At 39.1% G+C, this 27,429-nt stretch overlaps 1 protein-coding gene across 8 annotated transcripts in view; it reads right to left on the bottom strand.

Moving 5' to 3' along the window:
* Positions 1 to 27,429, bottom strand: part of LOC122798488 (alanine aminotransferase 2-like) — a 1,719,357-nt gene that overhangs the window by 873,341 nt on the left and 818,587 nt on the right. For 7 of the 8 annotated variants that reach the window (XM_044067464.1, XM_044067468.1, XM_044067469.1 and 4 more), the window contains one exon: positions 18,880 to 19,035. In XM_044067464.1, coding sequence (XP_043923399.1) covers positions 18,880 to 19,035 — 156 coding nt within the window. Of the gene's footprint in view, positions 1 to 18,865; positions 19,036 to 27,429 lie in introns of all 8 variants that reach the window. The other variant, XM_044067470.1, reaches the window with a different exon arrangement.

The raw sequence follows: 27,429 nt of genomic DNA, 5'->3' as shown, positions 1-27,429 counted from the left end.
GTTTGGCCAAAAGAGTAGATTGAATGTTAGTAAGGCTAGGGGCAGCATAGAGTAAACAGGGTAAGAGGATTGACTGAACCAGACAAATTTTGGAGGTAGGTGTAAGGAATTTCAGATTGCTGTAAAGTAGGCCAAGTTTATGTTTTTTTTTTTTAAACATTGTTGGATATAAAGATCAGATTTTAATTCATCGTCAGTTATGGCTTTAATGATAGTATTATTATGGGAGATGATGACAAAGGAGGACTCATGCTGTGCCAGTGTTTCAGGAGATAATAGGAGTTTTGTTTTTTAGGATTTAGTACTAGCTGATTATCACAGAGCCATATTTCTACAGCTGAAAAGGTGTCCTGAGTGAGTGTTAAAAGGTCTGGAATACTATAGGCAGTGCTGATGAGTGGTGAATTATCAGCGTTTTGTAACACAGTACAGAGCTTGGAAGCAGAATGTAGTTTGTTAGTGAAGATATTGAATAGGAGGGGTTCCAGAATTGATCCTTGAGGAACTCCTGTGCTTGACTGGATGAAAGGAGGAGAGGACAGTTTGCCAACGAACAGATTGTTGCCTACTGGAGAGGTAGCTGGAGAACCAGCTAACTGAGAACCTGGAGATGTTGAGGTCTGAGAGTTTATTTAGAAGTTTAGAGTGAGAAACAGTATCAAAGGCCTTTGAGAGATTGTGGAATAAGCAGGAAATAAGCATGTTGTTATCACGGGCCTCAGCTACTGCATGGGTGAATGAGAGTAATGCAGTGGAAGTACTGTGGTGGGGCCTGAAACCATGTTGGGTGGAGCTAAGCAGGTTGTTGTCTAGCAGATGTTTGAGTGACTGGGTGTGTATGCATTTCTCAAGAATTTTTGGAGATATGGGACAGAATGGCAATGGGCCTGAAGTTAGAAGGGTCAGTGGAGTTACCGACCTTATGTAGTGGGATTGTATAGAAGGATTATTATATATCAGGGACACAGGCTTCATTAATAGATCTATTTATGACTATAGAGACAGGATAGGCAATAGACTCTGCAGCAATTTTGAGGAAGTAAGAAGGTAATTTATCAGCAGGGGTAGCAAGGTTTGAGTTTGAGCAAGAGAGATTTGATGTAAGCAGTGAGAACTGGTTTAAATGAGAAACTATTGGAAGAAGTTTTGTTGGGAGATAAAAGAGGGGAAGAGGAAGTGCTGTTATTATGAGTTATCTCTTGGATAGTATCTATGAAGTAGTTGGTTAGGAGAGTGGCAGTTTCAGTTGCAGTGTTATGGCAGAAGGAACTGGGTGGGTTGCCAGGATCAAGAAGTTTATTAATGGTTGTCCAGAATTTTTTTTGGATTATTCTGCAGGCTTGATTGGGTGGAGCAGAAGAAATTCTTATTATCATTGTTAACTATTTATTTCCATTTGTTTACCTGGATAATCCGACTAGGCCATTGCAGGCCCATGTTCAGCGGAGGCCCGGGGAGAAAAGCTCCACAGATAAAATGTTCTAATAGCAACATAAAATAAAAGAGAGTAATAGATGTTTTATCAAAAAAATACAACAAATATAAAAAAGTTAACATTACTAATATCAGTTACAATAGTAGAGATACATGAAATTAGTAAAAAACTAAGTGACTGACATTTATAAATACCATCAATTAAACTGAAGGATTATCCTATTTGCAAAAAAATCATGAATTAGGCTTGATTGAAGAGAATGGAGAGTAAGAGATGAGTCAAGTTTAAAAAAAGAGAGCAGCAGTTAGAAAAAGTGGAGTAGACAGGCCAATAGATATTATTGCTGGCAATAGTAGGAAACCAGATAGAGAAAAGAGGGATAAAAAAAAGATTAGACTTATGAACGGTGTTAGGGTGCAGATAGCTTTTCTGAAAGGTTACTGAGCTCTTTGTACTTTTGAAGTAGGGAAGGGGATTTGTTTTTGACCCAGGCTTTCCAGACACTATTGCTTTTGTGCATAATGGTGCGGGTATGTTTGATAAGCCAAGGGACAAAGTTAGATTTTATTCTGATTTTTCTGATAGGTGCTAGTGAATTTAGTATATCTAGGAAGATCTGATTGAATTAATTAACAGCTTAATTGAGAGGGAGTTGGCGAAGGAAGGACCAGTTTATGCCGGACAGTTTAGAGTTAAAAGAATCTGGATTGAAGTCTCTATATAGGTGGTCTTTGGGTGGTTGCAGGGAGTATCTTTGGATATAGGTAGGAAAATAATCACTTAAACAGTTTGGAAGTATCCCATGGTTGTGATAAAGGTTGGTATCTGAGGTGAGGATCCAATCTAGGGTAGGGCCAGTAGTAGAGATTTTATTGATATGGAAGCCATGAAGGTTGATATTAAGATTAGGAGCTATAGTTGTAAGTTTAGTCCAATCAGTGTTTACATCACCAAGGATGATGGTTTCATACGTTACATTTTGAGAACTCCATGAGAGTATGTTCTCAAGGATTTGAATATTATTCCGTGGGGGGATATAGACAGAACCCATGGCAAATTTTTTGTTTGAGTTTAAGTGACAATTTAAAATAAGAAGTTCAGCAGAGTCAAAACTGACTATAGAAATGGAAAGTGTGGAGAGATTAAGTTGGTTAGAGTAGAGGATGGAAACACCTCCACCCCTTTTCTTAAATTTGTCAGAGCAAAAGATGTAACTGGGGGGGTAAGATTTTGGTGTTTGTGATGTGTGGTTTTAACCAGGTTTCTGACAAGGTTAGAATATGGATGGAGGTGTTAGTTATCCAGGAATGTAGGTCTGTGATATTATTAGCAAGTCTTTGAATATTTAAGCAGTATAGATACTTAATGTTTAGGTGAATGAGAAGGGGGTGGGAGTTGAGTAGTAGGGGGGGTGAGTTGTGAAGTAAGTGGTTGTGAGGGGGTAGTGACATGTGGGCCTGGGTTAGGATGGATGTCCTGTCCTGGAGAAGTGTATCCTCGAAAGTAATTAGATGTGTGAAGAAGTTTATAATAGTAGATGCTTTTAGCTTTAGAACAGAGGCGAAAGAGATATTAGGAAAAGTGTAGATCCTGAAGAGGTGTGAGGGTGAAAAATTATAGAGAGATGGAGAAATAAAATGTAAGTGGAGGGTGGTACTGTTAATGTGAGTGTTAGAGAGAGTGGGTGTGTTTTTTGATAAGATAGTGTGGTGTGGTAAGAGGTTGATAAAGAGAGGAGGAAGAGAAGAGAGGTGAAAAGAAATATGTGGAGCATGATGATAAAATATTTGTGAGTTAGAGATAAGGAGTGAAAGTTTAAAGATGGGGAAGAGGAAGTACAAATTAGGATAGGCAGGAGAAGGGGAAATGCCTATATGTAGTAGGGTTATTGGAGATAGAAGTGGAGTTGGATGATTAAAAGGAGAGAGGAGAGAATTTATGGAGTGTGACTAAGAGGGAGGAGTTTAAGATAACAGTGGCAAAACAGTGAGGTAGTTATTGATGGAAAAAGCTGATTGGTGTGATTTAACAGGAAGAGGTTTATTATAGAGAGTATAAATGTAAGGGAAGTGGGGGTGGGTGGGAATGGGGGAGGGTAGAAGAGCGGAGTGAGCCTGAGCATAGCAAGTGTGAACAGAGTGGGCTAGCCCAGGCAAAGTGGAGACTAGCTGAGAAAAAGCAATCGGAAAGCAGGTAAGTCTGTTGTATTGAACTGCCAGATGAGATAGACAGGAAAGGTGGCAAGAGCTAGGCTGATAAAAACAGTGCTAGGGTAGGGTAAAAGAAGAAAATTTAAAGGAAATTATAGGCAAGTGAGAGGAGAGTTGTAAGGTGTGGGAGACATTGCAGCAGACCCTACCAGAGAGAGAAGTTTAATTGTGGCTGAAAATAAGATGAAGTTAGTAAAAGTAGGCAAAAGATGGAATGGGCACTCAGTTTGTGCAGCAGAAAGAGATGACCAGAAAGGCACGATAGAACTTCTGTTATTAGACTGGGTGGCTGAGGGGTGAGACTAACTGGATAGGGGCAGTGGTGATGTATGAGAAACCATTGGATGTAGTTAAACAATGTAATACAGTTTGTACATACATTATCTATATGGCAGTAAAAAAACAGGTAATATCTAGAGTCATCCGGTATGATGCATTAGTTGGTTCCCTTCAAGAGCATTTCTTTATGTCTTGGGTGTAACTTTAATTTTCCTGGGCCTTTGTCAGGACCACAGTGAGGGGGGTGGTCAGGATGGAGTATACTCTAGTATTTACTTTGAACAATGTTTTAAAAAACAAAATATTTTTTCAAGGAGGTAATTGTTCCACAAAAGGCTTAGTTTACCTGTCTTTGTGTTTGACTTTTTCTGCCTTTTATGTTGGAAAGATGGAATGCTGTTAAAAAAAGCATTTACAAAAATTACTTTGATATAGCGAACCAGAATACTAGCAATGCTTTATATAGACACACTCTTAAATGTAATGAGTTTAAATGTTTCTCATTTGCTATTTTAGACAGGATTGTATAAGATCCTAGGGGAGGTGGTTGGCAGAACAGAATCAAATTTAAGGAAGTAATGTGACAATTGAAACTTTATGCCAGTCACCCACCATCCTATACTAAAGAAAAAAAGCATAAAATCTATAACATACACTATTTTTCTAAGCTTTTTTTCCCTAAAAACAGCTGTGAATGAATTCAATATTTAAGTATTAACAAAGATTAGGTAAAGTGATCCTTTTAAATTTATCAGACAGCATTTTTAACCAATCCATGTATGTTACTGTGTCTAATTATTTAATGTTTTTAATTGGCTGATGAACTAACATATAAGATGGCTGTTTGTTAAGACGCTCGTGTTTATGATGAAGTCATGTACACTTGTGTGTTGGATGAAAAGCTCAGTGTTATTTTAACAAGCTTAAAGTTAAGTCCTGTTCGATTTGTTTGGAGAATAAAAAGTTTTTTTTTAAACTGAACTTGGGACTCCCTTTCTGGAGTTGGCAGCTCAGTGACATAAGGGTTTATATCTAACATCTTGAGTTTGTCAACAATACCCTAGTGGGTTATTGTGCCAAATGCCTTGGCCAGGTCAAGCTAGGTAGTGTGAACTATTTTGCTTACATTCATTGCTTTGGTGACCTTCTCAAAGAAGTCCATGACCTGCCCTTTATGAAATCAAATTGGGTTGGGTCCAGTGTCTAGAAGTTTCCTATGTCATTATCGATCATTTCCATGATAAATTTTTTCCATGGCTTTGCATATGAGACTAGTGAGACCTATGGGTCTGTAATTTCCATGGTGTGTAGATGGCCCACCTTTGTGCAGAGGGATAACTGTTGCTGTTCTCCATTCAAAAGGTATAAAACCTGTTTGGAAGCTACAGTTAAATACAAATACCAGATTGCCTGAAAGGTCATGTTTAATGTTATTTAGAAGGCATCCTGAGATATTGTCTGGATCCACTGATGCAGTGTTCTCGGCCTTAGAAAGATCATTGAGGACCTGTTCCCTAGTGAAAGTAGTGGAGGTTATATGTGATGGTATTTCCTGAGGGGAAGCTGAGGGGAAAAGAGGGGGTAAAGTTAGAGTTGAATTTCTTAGTCATTAGGTTTGCTATGTCTTCTGCCTCAGTATAGGTGACTCCATTAACAATGAGCTCTGCACTCAACTGTGTATTGCCTTTGAGATTGTGGACTTCGCTAAAGAATGCTTTGTAGTTGTCCTTGGCCTGGGAGACCAGATTTGAGTCAAATTTGGCTTTGGTAGACTTTGTTTGTCCTCTGAAATGTTTATTTAGTTTGATGAGACTGCTTTTATCCTGCTTAGTATGACACCTCTTAACTTTTGCCATGATTTTCTTCCTTATGTTATACAGCCTATTGATGTTGTGATTCCACCACGGTACCTTGGTTTTTGAGTTAGTTCTGTACTTCTTCCTGGTGGGTACAGCTGCCTCCATACAGCTACTGACATAGGTTCATAGGTTCATAGTTTCATACTAGGCTATCTGCCCTAGGGCATTTACAAGTCTAGCCAGAGTGTGTTTGGCTTTTGCCACCCATTTTAAAATGAATTTTGCTATGCCCTTTTTCGAGGTTAGTATACTGTGCATCTGTCTAACAGTGACACAGAAGTGATACCCAGAGTAAATCTACGATCTCCCATCCACTCATCAAGATTCCTCTTGAAGAGAGTCAATGAGGGACTCTGCCTAACCTGGTCTGGGATTTTATTCCTGAGTGAAGGGAGCCTCTGGGTTATGAATCTGTCCCTCCAGCATGTCCTATTTATTTCAGTGCTGAGGTTCAAGTCTCTCGAGCGCGTAGCTCGATGGGATTTGGATTTTCTGAGGTGCAGCATGTCCATTAATTCCGGGTTGGACATGGCTTTATACATCAGGCACAGATCGCCTCTGAGCAGGCAGTATGCCACTGAGTAGAGCTGGAGTTTCTTTAACCGGGCAGCATATGGCATCTGTCTGAGCCCTTTGATCTTCTTGGTGAGGTACTTTTGGGGTCTTTCCAGTTGCTGCAGGTGTCTGGTAAGGTACATCCCAAAAGGGGCATTGTACTCAATTATGGGCCTGATGAGGGATGAGTAAAGAGGCACGATGACCTCCCCTGATCTAGATGTGAATCCCTTCATGATTAGGTGGGCTATATAAAATGATTTTCTAACCACTTTGGCCACGTGGTTGTCGAATGAGAGATTGCTATCAACTTGGGTCCCCAGGTCCCTAATTACTTCTTCCATACTTAATGGATTACCATCTATGTGGTAATTTGTAGGCACTTTGTTTTTGCTGAAGGGGATGACTATACACTTTTTGGTGTTTAGCTAGAGACCATGGCTCTGGCACCAGTTGTCTGTTTCTATGAGGCCCTTTCATAGGATGCTTGTGTCAGCTGGAGAGTCGATTATGGCACCCAGTTTGCAGTCATCTGCGAACTTGGTCAGCCACAGTCCTTCCGTGTTGGCCTGTACCTCCGAGAAATATATACCAAACAAGAAAGGTCCCAGGACTGAGCCTTGTGGGATGCCACTTGTAACTGGTTTGGAGTCTGACATGGCTTGAGCAATTCTAACCATGTGGGTTCTGTCCTTGAGCCAGTTTGCAACCCATCTAGTGACATAGGGGTTTATATTTAAGCTGGTGAGCTTATCTATAATGCCCGAGTGGGGTATTGTATCGAAGGCTTTTGCAAGGTCCAGGTAGGCTGTGTGGACCACCTTCCCCTCGTCAATGGCATTGGTGACTGTTTCAAAAAAATCGACCAGGTTTAAGAGGCAGGATCTGCCCTTAACAAAGCCGAACTGGGTAGGATCCAGTGTCTGTAGGTCCCCAATATCTTTATTTATGAGGTCCATGATGATCATTTCCATAGCTTTGCAGATCAAGCTAGCCAAGCTTATGGGGCGATAGTTTCCAGGATCTGTTGAGGCACCACCTTTGTGGAGAGGGACCACTGTTGCTGTACGCCACTCTTTGGGTACATATCCTGTAGTAAGGCTGAGATTGAACAGTAGTTTTATGTTTGGGTTTAGTTCTTCTTGGAGTTCATGTAGGACGCAGCCCGGGACACCGTCTGGTCCCATTGATGCTGTGTTTTTTGTTTTGGAGAGGGCGGCTCTTACCTGAGCATCTGAGATGTCAGGGGGCAGCACTCTGCTGGGATAGATATTTGCCCTTTTGGTGGGGAAGGGGGGGGGGAGAAGTTTGCGCTGAACCTGTCAGCTAGAATGTTGGCAATGTCTGTGGGTTCGGTGTATTTTTTGTCATTTTGGACTAATTCTGAGTATATCTGGGAATTCCCACCCAGGTTCCTAACATAACATGCTTGTATAGGTTTCCTGTAACCAGTTCTGCATAGGCAGCAGTGTTCTCAGGATTTAGGAGAGCTTGAAATTTTGAAAGGTTATCATTTAATAGCAGGAAGTAAGCTTTAGAGTAGTTCCTGAGAATTCCAGGGTTGGCTGAGGTTCCAGGTTTTATTTTTATTTCAAAGGAGACCATTTTGTTTTCTGACCTTACCAGAGAAGACATTACACTAGGGGGTGTGAAGCACTCTCCCATATTAGAGAGGACTAGATCCAGTGTGTTTGCACCCCTGGCTCCCATATTAACAGTCTGATCCAGGGAGTTTGTATTTACAAAATCTAGGAATCTCTGTACTTGAATGTTTGGCATGATATATGATTCCTAGTTAATAGTGGGGTAATGAAATTTGTCCACAAATATGGTATTTAGTTGGATGTTGAGTGTTTCCAATGAGTTTAAATACATGTTATGGGTTTCCTGGGTCACAGAGAGGGACCTATAGCTTAAAAGGATGTAGTCTGGGATTCTGCCTGTGGTGATTTGATTGTGGAGAAGCTCAAGCATATTGTGTTGTTTGACTAGCCCTGAGGAATATTTATTTTTGATGTAAATTTAATCTCTGTCTGTATATTAGCTGTTCTAAATGTGTAGAAGGCATTATGGTATTGCGCTGCCCGTGTGCTCTCCACGGGTTAAACCATGTCTCAGTGACTGCAGAGACATTAGCATTTCCTATGGTGAGGAGAGCTTGTAGGGAGAGGGGTTTCTTGTTTAGACTCCTAGCACTGAGCAGTAATACCTTTACATTTTCTTGGTTTTGATTTGCTATGTTGGAAACACTTTCAGTTTGGCATTGCCTAAAAAAGGCACTATGGGGGAAGACAATGTTTTAGTTAATATTTGAAAGCCTAGAGGGGAGAGATACTGAGAATCTCCTTCCGTGCTGACAAATATTGTGCCTGCTTAGAATAACATCAGAAACTAAGCTAATTATAGAAGTCAATCATCTTTGGTTAGTATGGTGGCATCATCCTTGCAAAAAGTAAAATGCTGCTCAATGCTAGGCTCATATCAGCCTGGGACACATATTTTGAAAGCTCCATGATGTTTCTCTTCATATAGTTTAAGAAGATAAGTCTCAGGAAGCTTACATCTACACGGACTTGACTGCTGGTGAGCTGTAACCTATTAACCACCCGCAAAAAATAAATAAATAAATAAAATCCCACTCAGAAATATCCACCCACTGAGCTTCTCAGTGAACAATTCTGAAAAGCCACCCCTAGTGACAACAGTCTTCAACCTAGCATTATGGACAGTTGGACTACCCTTGTTTCTACTGCCATCCTTGTTGACTTGGGTCTCTTGAGGAAGTGCAGCAAAAATCTTGAATCCATGGTCTCTCACACTCAAAACAGTAACATGGAAGATGTTGTCAACTCACCCACCACTACATTTGCACATTGTACCATTACTCATACACATAGTATGCATCAAAAACAAAAAAAATCTACTTACACGGAGGGTCTCACGAAAAACTTACTGCGACACCAAAGACCTCCAAAACACAAGACTGTTACAACTAACATAGTCCCCAAAACACCCACAAAACATAGCAACACCAGTATCTCACCCACCAATCCCGTAAGGAAAAGAAATTTTATTGTCATTGAAGACTCAATAGTGAGACACACAGATGCCCCACTTACCAGGTTGGACAAGGAGAAAGTCAAGGTCAGATGCCCGTCTGGTGCCAGGATTTGTCAGATCACATATGCACTCAGGTCTCTCAGAAACAATTACCATTATTACTGTGTCATAGTTCATGTTGGTGTGAACAACCTTACTTACTGCACTGGACTATATAAAGAGAGACATGGTTGACCTCCCTGAATATGTGTCCCAGGCAGGTATGTCCCTAGCCTTGAGCAGCATACCACCCTTATCGACAATGATGCAGCAGTATAAACAAAAAAATATTGATTTCATTAACTGGCTTAGTTTTTTGTGTCATTCAAAGGGGATCCAGTTCCTTTCAGCTTGGGGAGCCATGGTCAACAAACCTCACTGCTTTGCCAGAGGCACTTTGCACCTGGCACCTCTAGGCTTTTAGCTGCTGGCAAAGTCTCTTGTCTCCCCATAGTGCCTTGTTTAGGCAAGTTCTTGAAAACAACATTACCAAAGTGAAATTAGCCAATCAGAACAAAATAAGGGTCATGCTGCTAAATGCTAGTAGCTTAAACTAAAAGCTGCACTCCCTGGAAGCACTTCTTTCACTAGAAGATGAAGATCTACATGTCTAAAGCCTCAGAGAGCACACCAGCCTTGCAAGGCTACAATGCCTTCCACACCTTTGGATAGCAAAATGAACATGTGAAAACCAAAGGAGGCAGTGTTTCTATCTATAGAGATATATTCACCTCCCGTCTAGTTAAACTGGACAACTCCATGGAGTTACTCCAAGTCTAGGTAACAGTGATTAAGACCCCCATTCAAGTCCTAGCCAGTTATAGATCCTCCTCCATGGGTCATGACATGCACGAAGCCTACTTGACCAAAGTGAAGACAATCCAAATTTCACCGAACATTCTGTTTATGGGGGATTTCAATTATTCCACTATCAACTGGGAAACGTATACTAGCCCCACCTTGCTACGGCAAAAGATCCTGGACTTTGTTAATTCAAATACCCTGGAACAAATTGTTCACACCCTGACAAGAGGAACAAACATTCTAGATCTGGTCTTCACTAGCATGTCAAACAGATGCACCGCCGCAACTGTTGGACCCTCATTAGTTAAATCTGACTACAAGTCAGTCACCTTCGAACTGGCACTAACACCAGAACTCACAAAGGGTGAAATCAGACTAAAAATTTCTCCAAGGCAAACTATACCATCCTAGGTGAAGGTATAAATGTATTCCAGGCCCCATTCCAAGATGGAAATGGTAACTATGCCAAAGCTTATACTAAAGCCCTGTTTAATCACTTGCATAAGTGTATAAATTTGACTGTACCAGAAAGAATCAAAGCCAGAGCCCCAGGTAAAAACAAACTGCCATGGTGGACATCCAGCATCAACAAACTTTACAATAAATGCAAATAGTTGCTGCTCAAGAAAATAAAGACAAAGCCCCAACAATGAAAAAGCACCCTACTCAGCCTCAACAGGCAAATAAAACAACTTATCATGTGCTCTGAGAGCTCCTTTGAGAGAAACATAGAAAGCACAGCCAAGGATAACCATAAGGCCTTTTACAGCTACATACATAGCATAAAAGGTAGGATCCAATCATGTGCAGGATTAGTGACCAATGGTATCACACACATTGTCCCCACAGAGATAGCAAACCTGCTAGCGGATAGGTTTGGTGAAAATTTCACTCCGTTATCCCCTCCTAAGTTATCACAAACCTCCCCCTAAAACTTCCCTCCAAACCCTACATAGCTGAAGAGCAGGTCCTCAAAGCTGTGTCCAAGGTGAAAAACACAGCCTCTATTGGACCAGACAACATCCCAGACTGTCTTCTAAACAGGCTAAAACATGAACATCACTATTGAGTACCCTTTTCAATCATAGTGTAATCACAGGCTTTGTTCCTCCAGAATGGAGAACAGCAACAATTATTCTCCTCCACATATAGCCTAGCAAGAGACCCGGGAAGTACAGACTCATAAGCCTGACCAACCTCATCTGTAAGGCCATGAAACAGTTATTATGAACCTCATAAATAAATCCATAGGCAACCTCCAAACCCTGGATCCTACCCAATTCGGCTTTGTCAAGGGCAGATCCTGCCTGTTAAAAGCTGGTGGACTTCTTTGAAAATGTAACCAGGGCAATTGACAAGGGCAAATCTGTGCACACAGCATACCTCAACTTGGCAATATAATGACACATTCAGGCATTACTGATAAACTTAGCAAACTGAATCTAAACCCTTTCATTGTAAGATGGGTTGCCAACTGGCTCACAAACCAGACACATCACTATCAGAGTGGGTGATTCCACATCAACCAACAGACTTCTTACAAGCTAGGTGCCACAGGGATCAGTGCTGGGCCCCCTACTGTTTGCTATACTTCTCAGAAGTTCAGGTCAAAACGAAGGGATTGTGGCTGACCAGCTTTGCAGATGACAAAAAACTAGGTGCAATCATTGAATCCCCAAATGATGCTAGTATAGTCTAGGAGGGTCTCATGCAGACCAGCAAGTGGTGTTTTAGTCACTGTCTCAAACTGAATGCAAAGAAATGCATCATCATTCCCTTTGGCACAAACAATGTCCCTTAACACTATCAAATTAACAACAATACCCTAATTACCCACAAAGTGGTAAGGGACCTGGGATCACAAGTTGACTGCAACCTTAACATCGACCACCATGTGTCTACTGTAGTAAGGAAGGCTTTCTACATAGCACACTTGATTAGTAAAGGCATCACCTGGAGAGCAAAAGAGGTTATACCCCTCTATACTCTGCACTATGCCAGTGCACAGTTGAGTATAACACCCCATTTGGCATGTACAGTACAAAGCACCTGCAGCAACTGGACAGATCTCAGAGGTTTCTAACAAAGAAGATCATGGGGCTCCAGCATGTGCTTTACACAGACCGACTAAAGTCCCTGTCGCTATACTCCATATCTTATAGACTACTTAGGGGAGACTTATGCCTGGCATACAGAGCAATCCAAGACCCAAACCTAATGACATTGCTGCATATCAGTAAATCAAATGGTACTAGGGCTACCCATTCCAGTGACCTGAATATGGCTTGTGACTTAAATAGGACATGCTAGAGGGACAGATTTATCTCCCAGAGACTGCCGTGTCTTTGGAACAGGTTACCAATTCATGTGAAACAGAACACCTTTATGATGCTGTTCAAGAGTATCCTGGATGAGTGGATGCGGTACAGTAAATTCTTACCAGGGATAGCACCCATAGCCCTCCTGGATGTGGGTAGTCATCACTGAATGAAACCTTGGCCATTGACTAGCATTTTCATGCTATTACATTGGGATGAAATGTCTAGGCTGAAAATTACCTCTGGGTTGATAGCCTAGTAATGTGCTATGATCCTACGACCCTACGACTGAGTCATACTGATTCTTGTGGCCCAATGACCAGAATGAGTGCGTAATGTGGCAGATCCTGACCTCCTAATAAGCAACTGACTGTGACTTTCTCCTTACTTAGCCTGGTGAGATGGACATCACTGTGCCTCGCAATGGAGTCTTCAATGACATGAATGTTGGATTGTGTGGTCACTTGCATTATGGGCTTAGAAGTAGGGGCTCCATAAGATGTGGCTGTATGTGTTAATGTAAGTGTTGTTTGAAAGATTACATTCAGGGATGCTGTAGGTATTTATTATCTGTACTTCATCTAGGAGGTGTTTAGGGTTGAAGAAGGTTTCATTTAAGTGCTTCAGCACATGTGGGTCTATGTGTCTGCTTTGAACTGTGTGTGCTGGGTGCAGTGTGTATACTACAGACAACCTGATTTATGGCTTAAAATATTAATTATAGGATATCAAAATGTGGGTTATGCCCTCAAGGTGCATATATTTGAGACACTGATGCTATTAAGTAGAGATAAGATAATTTATTATCGAGGAAAATCAGGTTTTCAGGTACATATTCCTATAATTGAGATTCTATTAATTATTTAGATGTAATGCTTTATAGAAAAAACTTAAACAATGACTTACAAATCTAGTATTTATAGGAGGAATACATTTCATATTTACCAGTTGCCACCTGCACAAAGAAAAAATTAGTTTAAGTAAGGAGGCATTGGTGAGGCTTTCTAGAATTGTTTCAGGTTAGAATAAGTTTAAAGAATTAATAGTATTAAAACAGATGATAATGGAGAGAGGATATCCACTGGATTTATTGGAGATAGTAAAAGTGGATGTATTGAGAAAAAGAAAGGGAAGATTTAAATATCGTAAAATGTGGTGGGATCATTTCTAGGTGTGATACAAGTCACAGGAACAATCAGGAAAATTATATTTTGAAGGGCATTGTTTTACCATATGGTTCAAATAATAAGGATATTAAAGAGATGACTAAAAACTGGAGAGGTATGATTGGTTGCAATGTAGTTTAAATAAATAGATTAGGATTAAATATACAATTGTTTTCAAGAAGGTGAACAATATTAAAAATACTTTGGAAAGCAAAGGTTGTGAAGATAGAAGTATGTCAAAATGTGGGACATACTTTCAATGCACATATATTTGGAAGACTGATTCTGTTAAGTTATCTGGTAGAGATAAGATCATTTTTTGTATAAAAAAATATAATTGTGTGACAACTGACATGGTGTACCTGGCCCACAATAAACCCCGTATATTTTTTTACGTGGGGAAGACAGAATAACATTCATGCCATTGGATATATGAATACAATTATAATATAAGTAAAAAGGATAAAACCAATGCCGTTTACAAACATGGCTTGGTTTGCAATGGAAAGAATGAATTTAGATTTTTTTTTTATTTTGGAAAAGGTTCACTGACCAGAATGCCTCAGGTACTGGGAGACCTTTTTGGAAGTGATGTACTGGCAGATAATGATGGATGCCACCTTTTAACCAGGCATCAATAACTCAGTCTCTATTAATAGTCTCCTGAAACTGAGAACTGTGAAATGATGACATTCTATATTTAATCCAGTGTGTTTTGTATTAAACAAATAAAAAAAAAATACCCTAAGAAAATATATGTATTGTGTGTGTATATTACTAGACTGGAGTTATTGATTGGGTTGTTTATGTCATATGATCCATATGGTTTGTTATTTAAGTACAGATTTTATTATGTGGAGTACTTCTGATGAAGTCTGCAGTAATAAAAACAGATGAAAGCACTAAATCAGGGTGTGGTGTTATGAGAATCTGTGGTTGGTGGTTATTTTTGGTTATTGGCTTTACTTCTGCCTGCTAGCATTGTGTACATAATTTCTTTTGTGTATGAACAAATACACTGACACTCACCATTGTAACTATGCTCTCTGATTCTACCGCCATACATCCATGTATTAAGACAGCTTTCTCCTGCTCCACAGTATGCATAGCAGTGAAACCTTTCCCCCACTCAGTGAAAAGGCTAAGGGAATTTCACTGGTGCCCTGTCACATTTTCCCTAAGCAATATGAATAGCACCTCAGGTAACCCGTGAAAATAGGCCACTGACCTAGTCAGATTATTCTGGTCAATAAACATAGATAATAGATGCAAATGCCACAATATAACATTGTGCTGCCCATCTCTGGGTTATTTGTGCTCAAAATATAAGGGCAAAAACTGCCATGGGAATGTAAAACTAGGTTTCTTAAGATCCTCACAGAACAATAGTCTAGTAAGTACCTACAAACCAATAAATAAAATAGGAGAGGGAGAGAAGTGAGATGATATGTTAATAAGTAGCACTGTATTTCATGTTTGGATTGGATTTTAATTTTTATTTACTTATGTTTAACGTTAGTTATATTTATTTCAGTTTTGATTACTGGGTGGCCAACTGCATTGCAGGTCCTTTTCAGTGGAGGGCCAGGGAGGAAACATCCACAATTAATGAATTAAATATGCAACATATAAAATTATAGATAGTTTCCAGTAATTAAAACAACTTGGTGGATAAAAAACACATCAACAAAAGTACAAGGTCTTTATTTCAATTAACAAATGATGTATTAACTCGTAACATATTTTTAAAAAAACATGACTTAGTATGGTTCAGTACAGTGCACAGCAGGATAAGTCTACCACTGTGTTTTTATCACCAAGTCTTACTATAACATTTTCTAGGCATCTGAAAATGAGCTGAATATTGTGGAGGTGGGAATTTTAGACAATTAAAAAAAATGAAGGGTTTGAAGTTAAGATAAGAAATTTAAGGTTAGACCAAAGAGAATATATTGTTTACTGCTTATTAATAGACTATAAATGTTACAAAAATAAAATCTTTAAACAGATGGAGAGTGGTACAGATAGGGACTGGGGGTCATGGACATACAGAGTTGTGCTACTCTGCAGCAGTGACATACAGAGATATCCATAATTAGCATGGAACTGATCCCATTAATTAGTACTAGGCTTAATGCCCTTGTGGGCCATTTAAAGCCTAGCCAGTTATCCCATTTTAGAATCAAGCCCTGCACTTTGTGTTTGGTAAGGTAAATACCTTAACCTTTATGCCAACCTCCCATCCCTGGATTAGGCACTTAGCAGTGCAACACCCCCATCCCCCTTAAAGAACAGTGCAATATCAGCAATCCATCCACATGGTGTGGGAGTAGAACCTACAGCCTTCTGCACCAAAGATAAGTATGCTACTTGTTGTGCTACCACCACTGCACTATGTTCCAGCGAAAACATATGAATTGAAAATCTAAGCAGTTGGAGGGGGTAGCCCAGTGGGAAAAAAAAAAAACTTTAAGCACTGAGCAGCAGAGATATGATTTTGTCCTGCTCATTTAACAGCAGCCACAGTGTGCTGAAGATTCGCCTGTATATGACAACGGGTATGTATGCATAAATGGATAATAGTCATGTATCTTTATGCTGCTCTGCTTAGATGTTCAGTAGCATGGACTTCAAAAATCACCATAACACACAAGTTCTCATAATTCAGATCCACAGACTGCTGCATTTGCATATGGCAAAGAAATACTGAGTAGTCCTCATGGTTGTCACTTTTGTTTATGAACTTCTGCCATGAATGGATGCATATTTGTAATTATGGTAGCTTATTGCTGAGCTTGTCAGAAAATACACTGTTTTGAGTAATAGTGAATGAATGTCACATTCTGTTAGGTATTTTGGTTAAGGGTTTGCAGTTGCATAAAGTTTGTTTGTTATGTTACACTTTTAGCTCAGTTTTAAAGGCTGTGAAGCTTACAAACTCAATAATTAACTATATAATTTTATTACACATACATAATTTTTGAAGTGGGTGTTTTCATATGAATAGTGAGGTTTGCTATTTTGTTGCTATTTTTATTATTGCTGCAGTAATGGATGCTAAGGCAATACTTAACTGGCACATTATTCATGCCAATATGCGGTTATATAATTATATTGACATTATCACACTATTCATACAAATAAAGCAATTATCCATAAAGTGTTCTGAGAATGAAAGCTAGTTATCTCAGGGCTTGATGTTCTGGTCATTGCCCCGATGTTAAAATGACTTAGTATCTGATGTAAAGAGGTTATTTCTAATTTATCAACATAAAATGAGGCCTGTTTTATTCATCCCTACCATAATTTTAAAACGTATCTTCTTCACTTACATTTTATCCATTCCGACTTAACTCATACGACAGCAATTCTAGACCAGCAGTTACATTTGGTTTTGAATTACATGGGCACCTGCATACTCTTCTTTCCCTCACATATGATTGAAAGTCCTCTTTATGAACAGTCTATGAAATGCTATACTACAGCACACAAAACTGTACTTTGTACAAGTAATCTGTCCCCAAATCCCTTTTATGACCTAATTAGCATTGCATCAATATAATTTGCCTGTACAATATGCAAGCCCTCTCTAAATCTCATCTGATGTAACCTCAGCTCCACGGCTCATCTGATGTCATTTCAGGTGTTTTTTTTTTTCATTTAACAATATTTGCTCATTTTGTTCATCTCTGATGCCAAGCAGTGAGGTAAAATCCTTCATCCTGGAGGATACTGGGTCAAGATTCAGACAGAATGTTTTTCATATTCATTTCTAAACAGGTTGTTGTCATTAACTTCAGAACACACTCTACTTCAGACTACTTTCTCCTGAGATTCCTCCTTGGGAAGGATGTTTTTCAAAAATGAAACAACGGTTAAGCTTAAACCCATTATACATATTTTACTTTTTTAATAAATGTCTCTGAATAATGAATGCTGGTCAAAAGCCAGTTTTGTGTATTCATTTTCATCAGTTTTATCACTCTTATGACTGTCTGCATAATTTGTAAGTCATATCCTTATATGGAGTTTATATCAGCTAGCCAAGCCCACACTGAAAAGTTTTCAGGTATGTCCTGTCAGATTATTCCAGGAAACAAATGTAAATAAACAGATAGATAGATAGACAGATAGATAGATAGATACATACATACATACATACATTAATAAATAAATAAATAAATAATTTCTTGAAATTCTTTGGCATCCATTCACTATAATACAATTATTATTACTATTGCATAACATTATTTTTAATTCAATTTTTACATGGGAAAGCCAATTACGCACATGCTTCTTTTTAGGAGTAACCCAGGAGCATTGTCTGGTTAAGTTACTTGTTCAGAGTCAAACAGTAGGCAAAAAGATGAGAGGGGAATCAAGCCCTCCACTACAGGAGGAAGTTCATTAGCAGCAACAGCCTTAATCCTCTGCACTAAACCTATACTATGCTAATTCAAGATCTCAAAGTCCCTTTCCATTCCACAGTCACGCATGGTGACACAGTTCATTAAATTTGAAGAAGCCCAACTTTTGTACAGTATAAAAGTTCTCTTTTAAAACCACAAGTGATATATCCAAGATAAAGTTAATGATATGACCGAGTAAACTGCTGTTGCTTGGTAAATCATAACAGTTGCAGCCTATCTAATGTGAGCTGATTTAGGTCAAGGGATGTTTCCTGTCTTTCTGGTACATCCCTTTTATGAATAAAACAGATCACATTTTGAAGTTCCCTGTATATTGTACAGATATGTTCATGATTGCTTATACACCATTACCTTTGATGACTGCATATTCCGTATGCTGCTTTGTCTAAATGAACACATTACTTGTGTTAATGGCAGAAGTTTGTGTATGTTTCTATTTCTTTACACCTTACTAAAGTGGAGTGATGCACAACTGTTCACTGTCACTATACATAATATTATCTGAAGTACTTCGTGTCTGACTCAAACTAGGTCATAAGTGAGAGGGGCCTTTGGAGCCAATCAACATAACCTAACTAAATCTGTAATAAAAATAAAAATTCCCTTGTAAATAGTCACACATACTTAGCCAACAATTAAACAAAGATAGTGATTGGACACAACATGCTGAGTTCTTGCTGTACCAGTAAAGAAAACAGAATAGCTTATACCAGCAGACTACCACCTTAGCACACGTAACAGCTTTTTCTGGGAGTTCAATTCTGGGATATGCATAGTTTGTTGCCTCAATTGGTAGACATTGAATCCCAGTTAAGGTATTTAATGTTTCTTCAGTTAACTTTGCATTCTCTGACATGGCCATCAGCACAGTCATCTTCTCCTATATGAGATAAAAAAGTCACTTGTTAGTTTAAGTCTACAACATGAATCAAATGCTAATGTGCTCAACTCTAACAGCTCCTATCAAAGATTAAGTCTCAGTTCTCTTCATGTTTGCACAAACTAAATAATGACAAAATCCAAGGACATATTTCACATCTACACTCTCATTTACTGGTGCATTTGGACAAAATTAATAATTTGAGAGAACATGGACTTTTCAAACTTGTTGAAAGTTTTACAGGTCTGCAGGTTTGATTGCCAAGCTTACAACTTACTGGTCTCGAAACAGCTTGACCACTATAGCCCTTTTTGACATTTTTTAATCCCTGTAAACCTGCTAGTTTTCTAGATAAAAGAAAGGAAAATCTAACTAAAGCCATGTCAGTTATTTACTGCCACCAAAAGTGATGTCATTTCTACTGTTCCAGGTATGTTCTTTTTATACACCATCTTGGAAATGACAGAAATAGTTGTAATCAGTTTGCAGTCATTAGTACATAATATTAACATAGTCCATTTCCCAGTTGTGTATCTTTGGTGCCAAAGTCATGGCCTTAAACTCAAGGCAAAAAAATGTATTATCATCCCTTTTGGTAAGTGATGTTCCTGCTAACTACCACAACAATAACAACACCCTAAGTACGCACTCAGTGGTGAGATATCTGGGCACACCACAGGTTGACAGCAACCTTACCTTTGATCACCATATCTCCACAGTGGCATTCTACATTGCTCATCTCATAAGTAAGGGCATTGCCTCCAGAAATAAAGAAGTTATAACCTCCCTGTATGCTTCCCTTCCCTCATCAGGCCAATAATCGAGTACAATGTCCCTTTTGGTATGTACCTTTCCAATCACCTACAGCAACTGGAGAAACCATAAAGGTTCCACACAAGGAAAATTCAAGGTCTTCAGCATCTGTCCTATGTGGATTGTCTGAAATCACTGTCACTTTATTGTGTTTCATAAAGACTACTCACAGGCGATCTCTGCCTCGCGTATAAGGCAATTTTCACCCTTACTTTATTGGAAATGCTATATAGCTGCAAGTCATATAGTACACGGGTTACTCACTCTAAAGACCTTAATCTGGTATGTGACATTAATAGAACCTGTTGGATGGACAGATTTGTCTCCCAGAGGTTACCACACCTTTGGAACAGACTCCCACTTCATGTCAAAAAGAGCACCTCGTTGGCCCTCTTCAAACACAATCTGGATGATTGAACGGGTAACAGTAAATTCACCCCAGGGATTTCACCTGTTTCCCTGTTGGACAGGGGTAATAGGTGCTGGTCATGGAAGTAAGGGTAGAACTTGGCTAAGCTTGTAAGGGCCCTAGGGCCATTAGCCTAGTAACCTCCTATGACCCTATGATAAGAAAAATAATACAATAAGAAGTGACCTCAGAATGCAGCTCTACAAGTCACCTCTTTTAACCCCTTTTAGGATAGAAGGGTAACTGCACATATACATTTATTAAGTCTTATTGCTTAACTTCTGCTTTACCCATCAAATTTTGCATGGATTTGCATTTAATGTTTTTAATTTCTCTGTTATTTTCTTACATACAGTATTATAAAGTCTTAGCAAAGTTAAATAAGCAGCATGCACTGTCAGCCCTTCTTTAAGCTCTGATGTTAACCTTTTCAAAGAAAGCCATAATATTCACAAGATAAGATCTTACCTTAAGAAAAAACAAATCTTTCCAAATCTAACAAAAGTAGTCTCCTAAGTGATTTTGGATAAGTCCCATTGTGACTCCTTACCTGATTTTACATAGAATTTATGGTCACGTTGATAAGTCATTTTGTCTGCTTTAATGCAGTTTTTTAAATGCAGTCTGCCTCATATATTTATTTATTTATTTTAAGCACCTTTATTGAATTATTATGTACGACAGTGCAAACTTACATTTATATAAAAGTAATAAAGCATATTAATAAGTACACATTTATAAACAATATATACCACATACAGTATTTACCATATAATCTAAGCAACATTACATAAATTATTCAATTCCTGCCTTCACTTAAACCTCATTCCTTCTCCAAAACATTTTTTCTGCATGATTTGTTTCCACAATGTTCATTTTTTCTAAGTAAGTTACTCTTGCCATTTTGTAAAGGTCTCACTTTGTGTTCTTTTATCTCTGTTACAATATTCAGTACTTCAAATACAGTTGGTTTAGATTTTGCTTTCCATTTTCTAATAACTTAATGAAATATTTTTGGGTCTAAAATAGACACCATTAATAAACAAATTGCCACTTAAAATATACTTGCAATATGGACAGCAGCCACATTTTGTCATCACAAAGTACTTTGATGATGCAAAAAATATTTTAATTATAATTCTACTAATGTCATTTATTGTGCTCAATGCCAACACTGTAATGGGTTTTATGGTGGTAAGACAGAAAGACATCTATGTGACAGAATTTATAAGCACACTATTAGAACGAAAAAGGATACCAATGCTCTTTGCAAACATACCATGGAATATCTGACCACACCTTTAAATTTTTCGTTTTAGAACAATTTGTCCTGTCAGATAGACGGGGCTCATGAACAATCAATCTGGAAAATGTTCAGCTTTGCTGGCAATTGAAACTTAATGCCATGAACTGGCCTGGTTTGAATGACCAAATATCCATCACCTGTATTTTAAAACTGAAATCTTTAGAAAGGTGATGGCTGCAATATGTTGTCAGTACATTATTAGTATGTAAAAAGTCAGAAGCACATGTATAAACTAACTTTAATTTTGTTGTAATTCATGTCAATTTTCTACCTGCATGGCCCTTTATATTTTCTAAAAATCCTTTTTAAATCCTCCCAAAGGAAGTATGACATCATTGGAGCTTGGTATTAATGTGATCTAGATTGGTGTACATATGGACTCAGTTTTTAGTATGACATTATTGGAGCTTGGCATTAATGTGATCTACATTGGTGTACGTATGGACTCAGTTTTTAGTATGACATCATTGGAGCTTGGCATTAATGTGATCTAGATTGGTGTACATATGGACTCAGTTTTTCAAACATGGTTTTATCTGAACAAAAAATCTTAACTTTTACTTGTTTTATCAGCATTCCAATATTCAAGTGACCTTTTTTTTGTGAATTGCGGCTCCAGGTGTACTGTGTCCATAATTTTGAACTACCATTTTTGACTTGACTGTGGAACAAATTGCTGGTTCCACAGCTGGTCCTTCTTCCATAGGTTCATAGGTTCATAGATTAGTACTAAGCTAACTGCCCTTGCAAGCCATTTTAAGCCTAGCCAATTATCCCTTGTGAGACTCAAGCCATGCACCTTGTGTTTTTAAAGCAAACACCTTACCCATTAGGCCAACCTCCCAACCCAAACCAGCCACAGACAGCCATTGACAACAAAGTAGGCTAGCAATTTGCCTTAGCCGCAGGTGGGGGACTTCACTGTGGCCATTTGTTGTACTTCAGACCACTCATCTTTTACCCTGAATCCCTCTGGTGTAGCACCTAAAGCCAGTACGGACTGGGGATTAGCCATGTCCTCTGCAGCTGTTGGAAGTCTGCTCAGTGGGCAAGGGAGAACTACTCTTGTTGGTCTTGGGAGATGGAACAGGGAAGGTTTTCCTGTTGTGTCAGAATGCTGTGCCCATCCCTGGAGAAGCAGGGACTGCCATTAGTAACATGGTTGGTCACATTTTTCTGTCAAAACAAAACAGAAAACCAAGCATATATCTACACTTCCTCAAATTTCTTTGGATAGGAGTAGTTTACTGGGACTGGCTCAGTGTTTAATTCAGGCTGTTGACTCTAATTGTAAAGTAGTTTCTGGTAAAAGAAAGATGGATTCTTCTTTTCCTGAAGATATTCAAGATTCTGTTTCTGAATCTGAATGGAAAGGTGCAGGGACTGATTCAGGATTTTGTCCTCAGATTTCTGATTCAGACTGAGTGTAAAGCTCAGTTTCTGATTCTCCCTGTGGGGTTTCTCTTTCTTTGAGATTATTGCTAGAAAGTAACTGTTTTCAGTGAAAGAACACTAAGATTTCTCAGTCACACAGAAAATACTATGAGATGTTATAGAAGGATTTTCCTATGTTCATTTATCCTGTCCTGTCTGCTTTAGAGGATGCATATCTTACTGACTGATTTTTGTCTGATAGTCAACCAGCTGGCCTTAAACAGGCAGATAGAATGTATAAAATTCCACAGTCTTTTATAGATTCATAGGTTTTTACTAGGCTAATGACCACAAGGGCGTTTTCAAGCCTAGCCATGCATCCCAAATCTCTGACAAGTTCTGATACCCTTGATTAGTGTAAGCCTGGGCCTGGGAGATGAACCATTTACAGATTACCAGTTTGCATTACAGACATAGGTGCCAAACCAGGGATGAATTTCTGGTTTTCCATCCAATTGTTCAAGTTGCACTTGAATTGGGTTAGGGAGGAACTGTTCTTCACATGAATGGGGAGCTTGTTCCACAGACAGGGTAGTCTCTGGGATGCATACCTATCTCTCCAGCAGGTCCTATTTATATCACAGGGAAGGTTTAAGTCTTTAAAATAGGTAATTCTGGTACTGTTTGTTTTGTGGCTATACATGAGGTCCATCATAGTGGGGTCTGACAATGTCCTGTATGCCAGGCATAGATCTCCCCTTAAAGGCCTGTAGGAGACAGAATACAGGGATAGAGCCTTGAGGCAGTTTGCATAAGACATATTACTAATGCCACAGACATGGCCAGAGCCATGGGCTCAAGCTCAATGCCAAGAAATGTATAGTTATCCCCTTTGGGAAAAAAACATGTACCCTTGAATTACCACATAGGTGGCAGTACACTAAACACCGAAAGTGTGATAAGAGACTTAGAGACACAGGTGGACAGTGGTCTCAGCTTCGATAACCACACCACCACAACAGGCAGGAAATCCTTTTATGTGGCACACCTCATCACTAAGGGCTTTTCATCCAGAAAAAAGGAGGTCATTGTCCCAATGTACTCATCCCTCATTAGACCTATTATAGAATATAACGCCCCATTTGGTATGTACCTCTCAAGACATCTGCAACAACTGGAAAGGCCGCAGAAATACCTCACTAAAAGAATCACAGGCTTAAAGCAGATGCCCTATGCTGACCGTCTAAAAACCTCCAGCTATAATCTGTCACATATAGTCTACTCAGAGGCGATCTCTGCTTAACATACAAGGCCATGTCAAACCCAGAGCTGTTGGACATGCTACACTTAAAGAAATCCCAATCCCTCAGAGTCACATGCTCCAGGGATCTAAACCTTGTCATCACAATAAACAAAACATGCTGGAGGGATAGGTTCCTGACCCAGAGACTCCCCAGACTCTGGAATAGACTGCCCATACATGTCAAGCAGAGCACCTCTTTGGCCCTCTTCAAAAGGAGCCTTGATGATTGGATGGGAGATAGTAAATTCACCCCAGGGATCACATCAATCACCGTGCTAGACAGGGGTCCAGGGAAATAAATATTGTGGGAAGAAATAGCCAGGGAGTTGTTATGGCTAGGCTTGTATAGGCCCTAGGGCCGATAGCCTAGTACCAACCTATGAACCTATGATGAAGACACAAATGACTGCCACAGAAATAAAGAAGAGATAGTGTGGATAAAGGTAATATGTGAGTTCCCCAAGTAGACCTTGTTACCTCCTCTCTAAACAATCAACTGGCAAACTTCTGTTTAAGGAGTCCATGCAAGAAGGCCTGGAAGACAGATGCTTCTTCTTTTCTTTGGATAGAAATGCTCCTGTATGGCTTTCCACCCTTTCCACTAATATCCAGGGTACTTCTGAAGATTCAGAAGGAATCCCCCAAGATCATTGTGGTGACTCCCTTCTGGCCCAGGCAACTGTGGTTCTCCCTTCTTTTGGAAATGGCCAGGGGCAATTACCATAAGCTATATAACAGAATGGCTCTACTCACTCAAGAACAGTGGTATTTGATATACCCTTGGTATACCCAGACATCAGTCATCTTCAGTTGACTGCCTGGATGATAAGGTCTTGATTTTTTTTAGACACCTGTTTACTGAGGACATACAGCAGGTACTAATGGAGGCAGGAGAGCCTGCTACTAGAAAATCATACATTAGCAAATGTAAAAGGTTTTGTAGTTAGTGCAAACAACATAACCAGCACTGATTCAGAGCTTGTCGTTTTGTGGTTTTATAATATTTGTGTTTGTTACTATCCTATGGGCCTTATTACTCCTCTATCACAGTTCATTTATCAGCCATTTCTGCATGACTGCCCATGGATCCTCCTCTATCAAGGCAGGCTCATGTCAAAATGTTCTTGAAAGGTTTTTCATAAAAGACCTCCAAGTAAACTGGTAGCTGCTCTTTGGGATCTTAATTTTGTGTTAGAGAAGTTAACACTTGCTCCATTTGAACCAGCTAATCTGGCTGACTTGAAGTTCTTAACACAGAAAACAGATTTACTGATTGCTCTAGCCTCTGCAAGAAGGTCATCTGAGTTGCAAGCTCTTATGGTGAAAAAAACCTACCTCATTTTCCATATGGTTTGGGTTTCTTTAAGAACTAATCCTTCTTTTATGCCTAAAGTGGTATCCAAGTTCACTTTTAGCCAAGCTGTCCAGCTCCCCATTTTCTTCCCTGAACCTAAAAATGGGGGAGAAAGGAAACTCCATACCTTGGTGCTACCCTGACAGATGTACATCTTTTAGATCTTCAGATTAATTGTTCATTTCTTGCAAAGATAAGAAGAAGGGACAGCCTATGTCAAAACAGAGTATTTTTAAATGGTTGTCTAAGGCTATTACCTTTTGTTATACTCACCATGACAAATCTATTCCAGGCAGGGACAAGGCCCACTGCACCAGGGCCTTGGCTTCACCTATGGCTATTTGGAAAGGGTTGGATTCTAGAAGTACTCTAGAAGTTGCTACTTGGTCCTCTCTACATACTTTTACTAAGCTCTATAAGCTTGATTCCTTCATTAGGTCTAGCTCAAGCTTTGGTAAGAACATTCTCCAGGGGTTCCTGGATCCCTCTCCTTCCACCTCTCGAATATAATTAGTCATGGTAATCTACCCATATAGCTAATGCTACAGCAGTGCTCAATATGAAGAACATAGTACAGTTGTGTAAGATGAACTTACCATAGCAGTAGATGTTCGAATGATCACTGCTGTAGTAGCCACTCCCCTCCCTCCACCCCCACCCTTATTTTTAGGAGTGCTTTTTATACCAGATTGTGGACATTTATTTTTTGTTATTTCTAGCATTGTCTTTTCTGGGCTCAGCCTCCCTCTGTCTGCTGGCAGTAAAGCTCTGAAGGGCTTTGGGTCCAAACTTATCTTTTAGTCAGTTCAGCTTGAGCTGCCTGACAGTTTGGGTGCGTGGAAGGCACCCTGAAGCTTTGGAAGCTGGCTGGGTGTTATACCTTTGGCACGATATAACCCATATAGCTAAGGCTACTGCAGCAGTGATCATTCGAATATCTACTTTTATGGTAAGTTTAACTTACACAACTGTACTTTTTAGGGGTGTGGGTTAGATTACTTCTATCCTACACTTTCAGCATCTATAATTACTCATTACAGTGATTCTATGGAATGTGAACATTTTTAGATAGAAGTAGAATACATTTAAGTCTCAACTTTTTAAACTGCTTCCAAATCCAGTGTTCTGTTATTACACATTGTACTTATTACACATGTTATTAATATTATTTACAGACATGATCTGTACTGTGTTCTACGGATTCTTTACTGTTCATAGTATACTGTATATTTATTTTATTTTATTTAACATTTGTTTACCGGGAAAGTCTGACTGGACACTTGTCATTTTTCAGCAGAAGCCTAGGAGAAAAGCTCCATGAGTAACAATCAATTTTCAAGAACACATTACAATAATCAAAAAGTATAAAGTAAACAAAATGTAGTATACATAAGACAATACAAATGTGTTACATCTTGACAACAAAACTTAGGCTTTGAGAATAGCTAGTACTATTTGTAGGTATGACATGTCAAGATATAAGGTTAAGGTATATGTTTGTAATTGTCACTGTCTTCGCCTCATCATTCAGGCAGTGTTATACATCTTTCTATGTATTTATCATTTTCTATTTTGCATGGCAACTGTAAATGCATGCTAACTATTTTGTCTTTGCCCCATGACCTGGGAAGTGGCTGAAGACAGCCCTGTACCAGTCTACTCACCCAGATAACAACCAACATGCCAACTTAACAATACATAAGTACATGAAGTTGCACAGTTTAACTACAGCTACAACGTACGAGAAGTACCTGTGATGAGTATGTGAATTAACTGTAGGTACTTCATTTAGATTATGGGTCCTTAGAGCCCTTGTACGTTCTACCTGTTGCTAA

Source organism: Protopterus annectens, chromosome 3.part1 (assembly GCF_019279795.1).
Source record: "Protopterus annectens isolate FY-2018-M chromosome 3.part1, PAN1.0, whole genome shotgun sequence".
Classification (NCBI taxonomy): Eukaryota; Metazoa; Chordata; order Ceratodontiformes; family Protopteridae; genus Protopterus; species Protopterus annectens.
The sequence above is the reverse complement of the archived record's forward strand: the minus strand, read 5'-3'. Positions and strand labels throughout refer to the sequence as shown.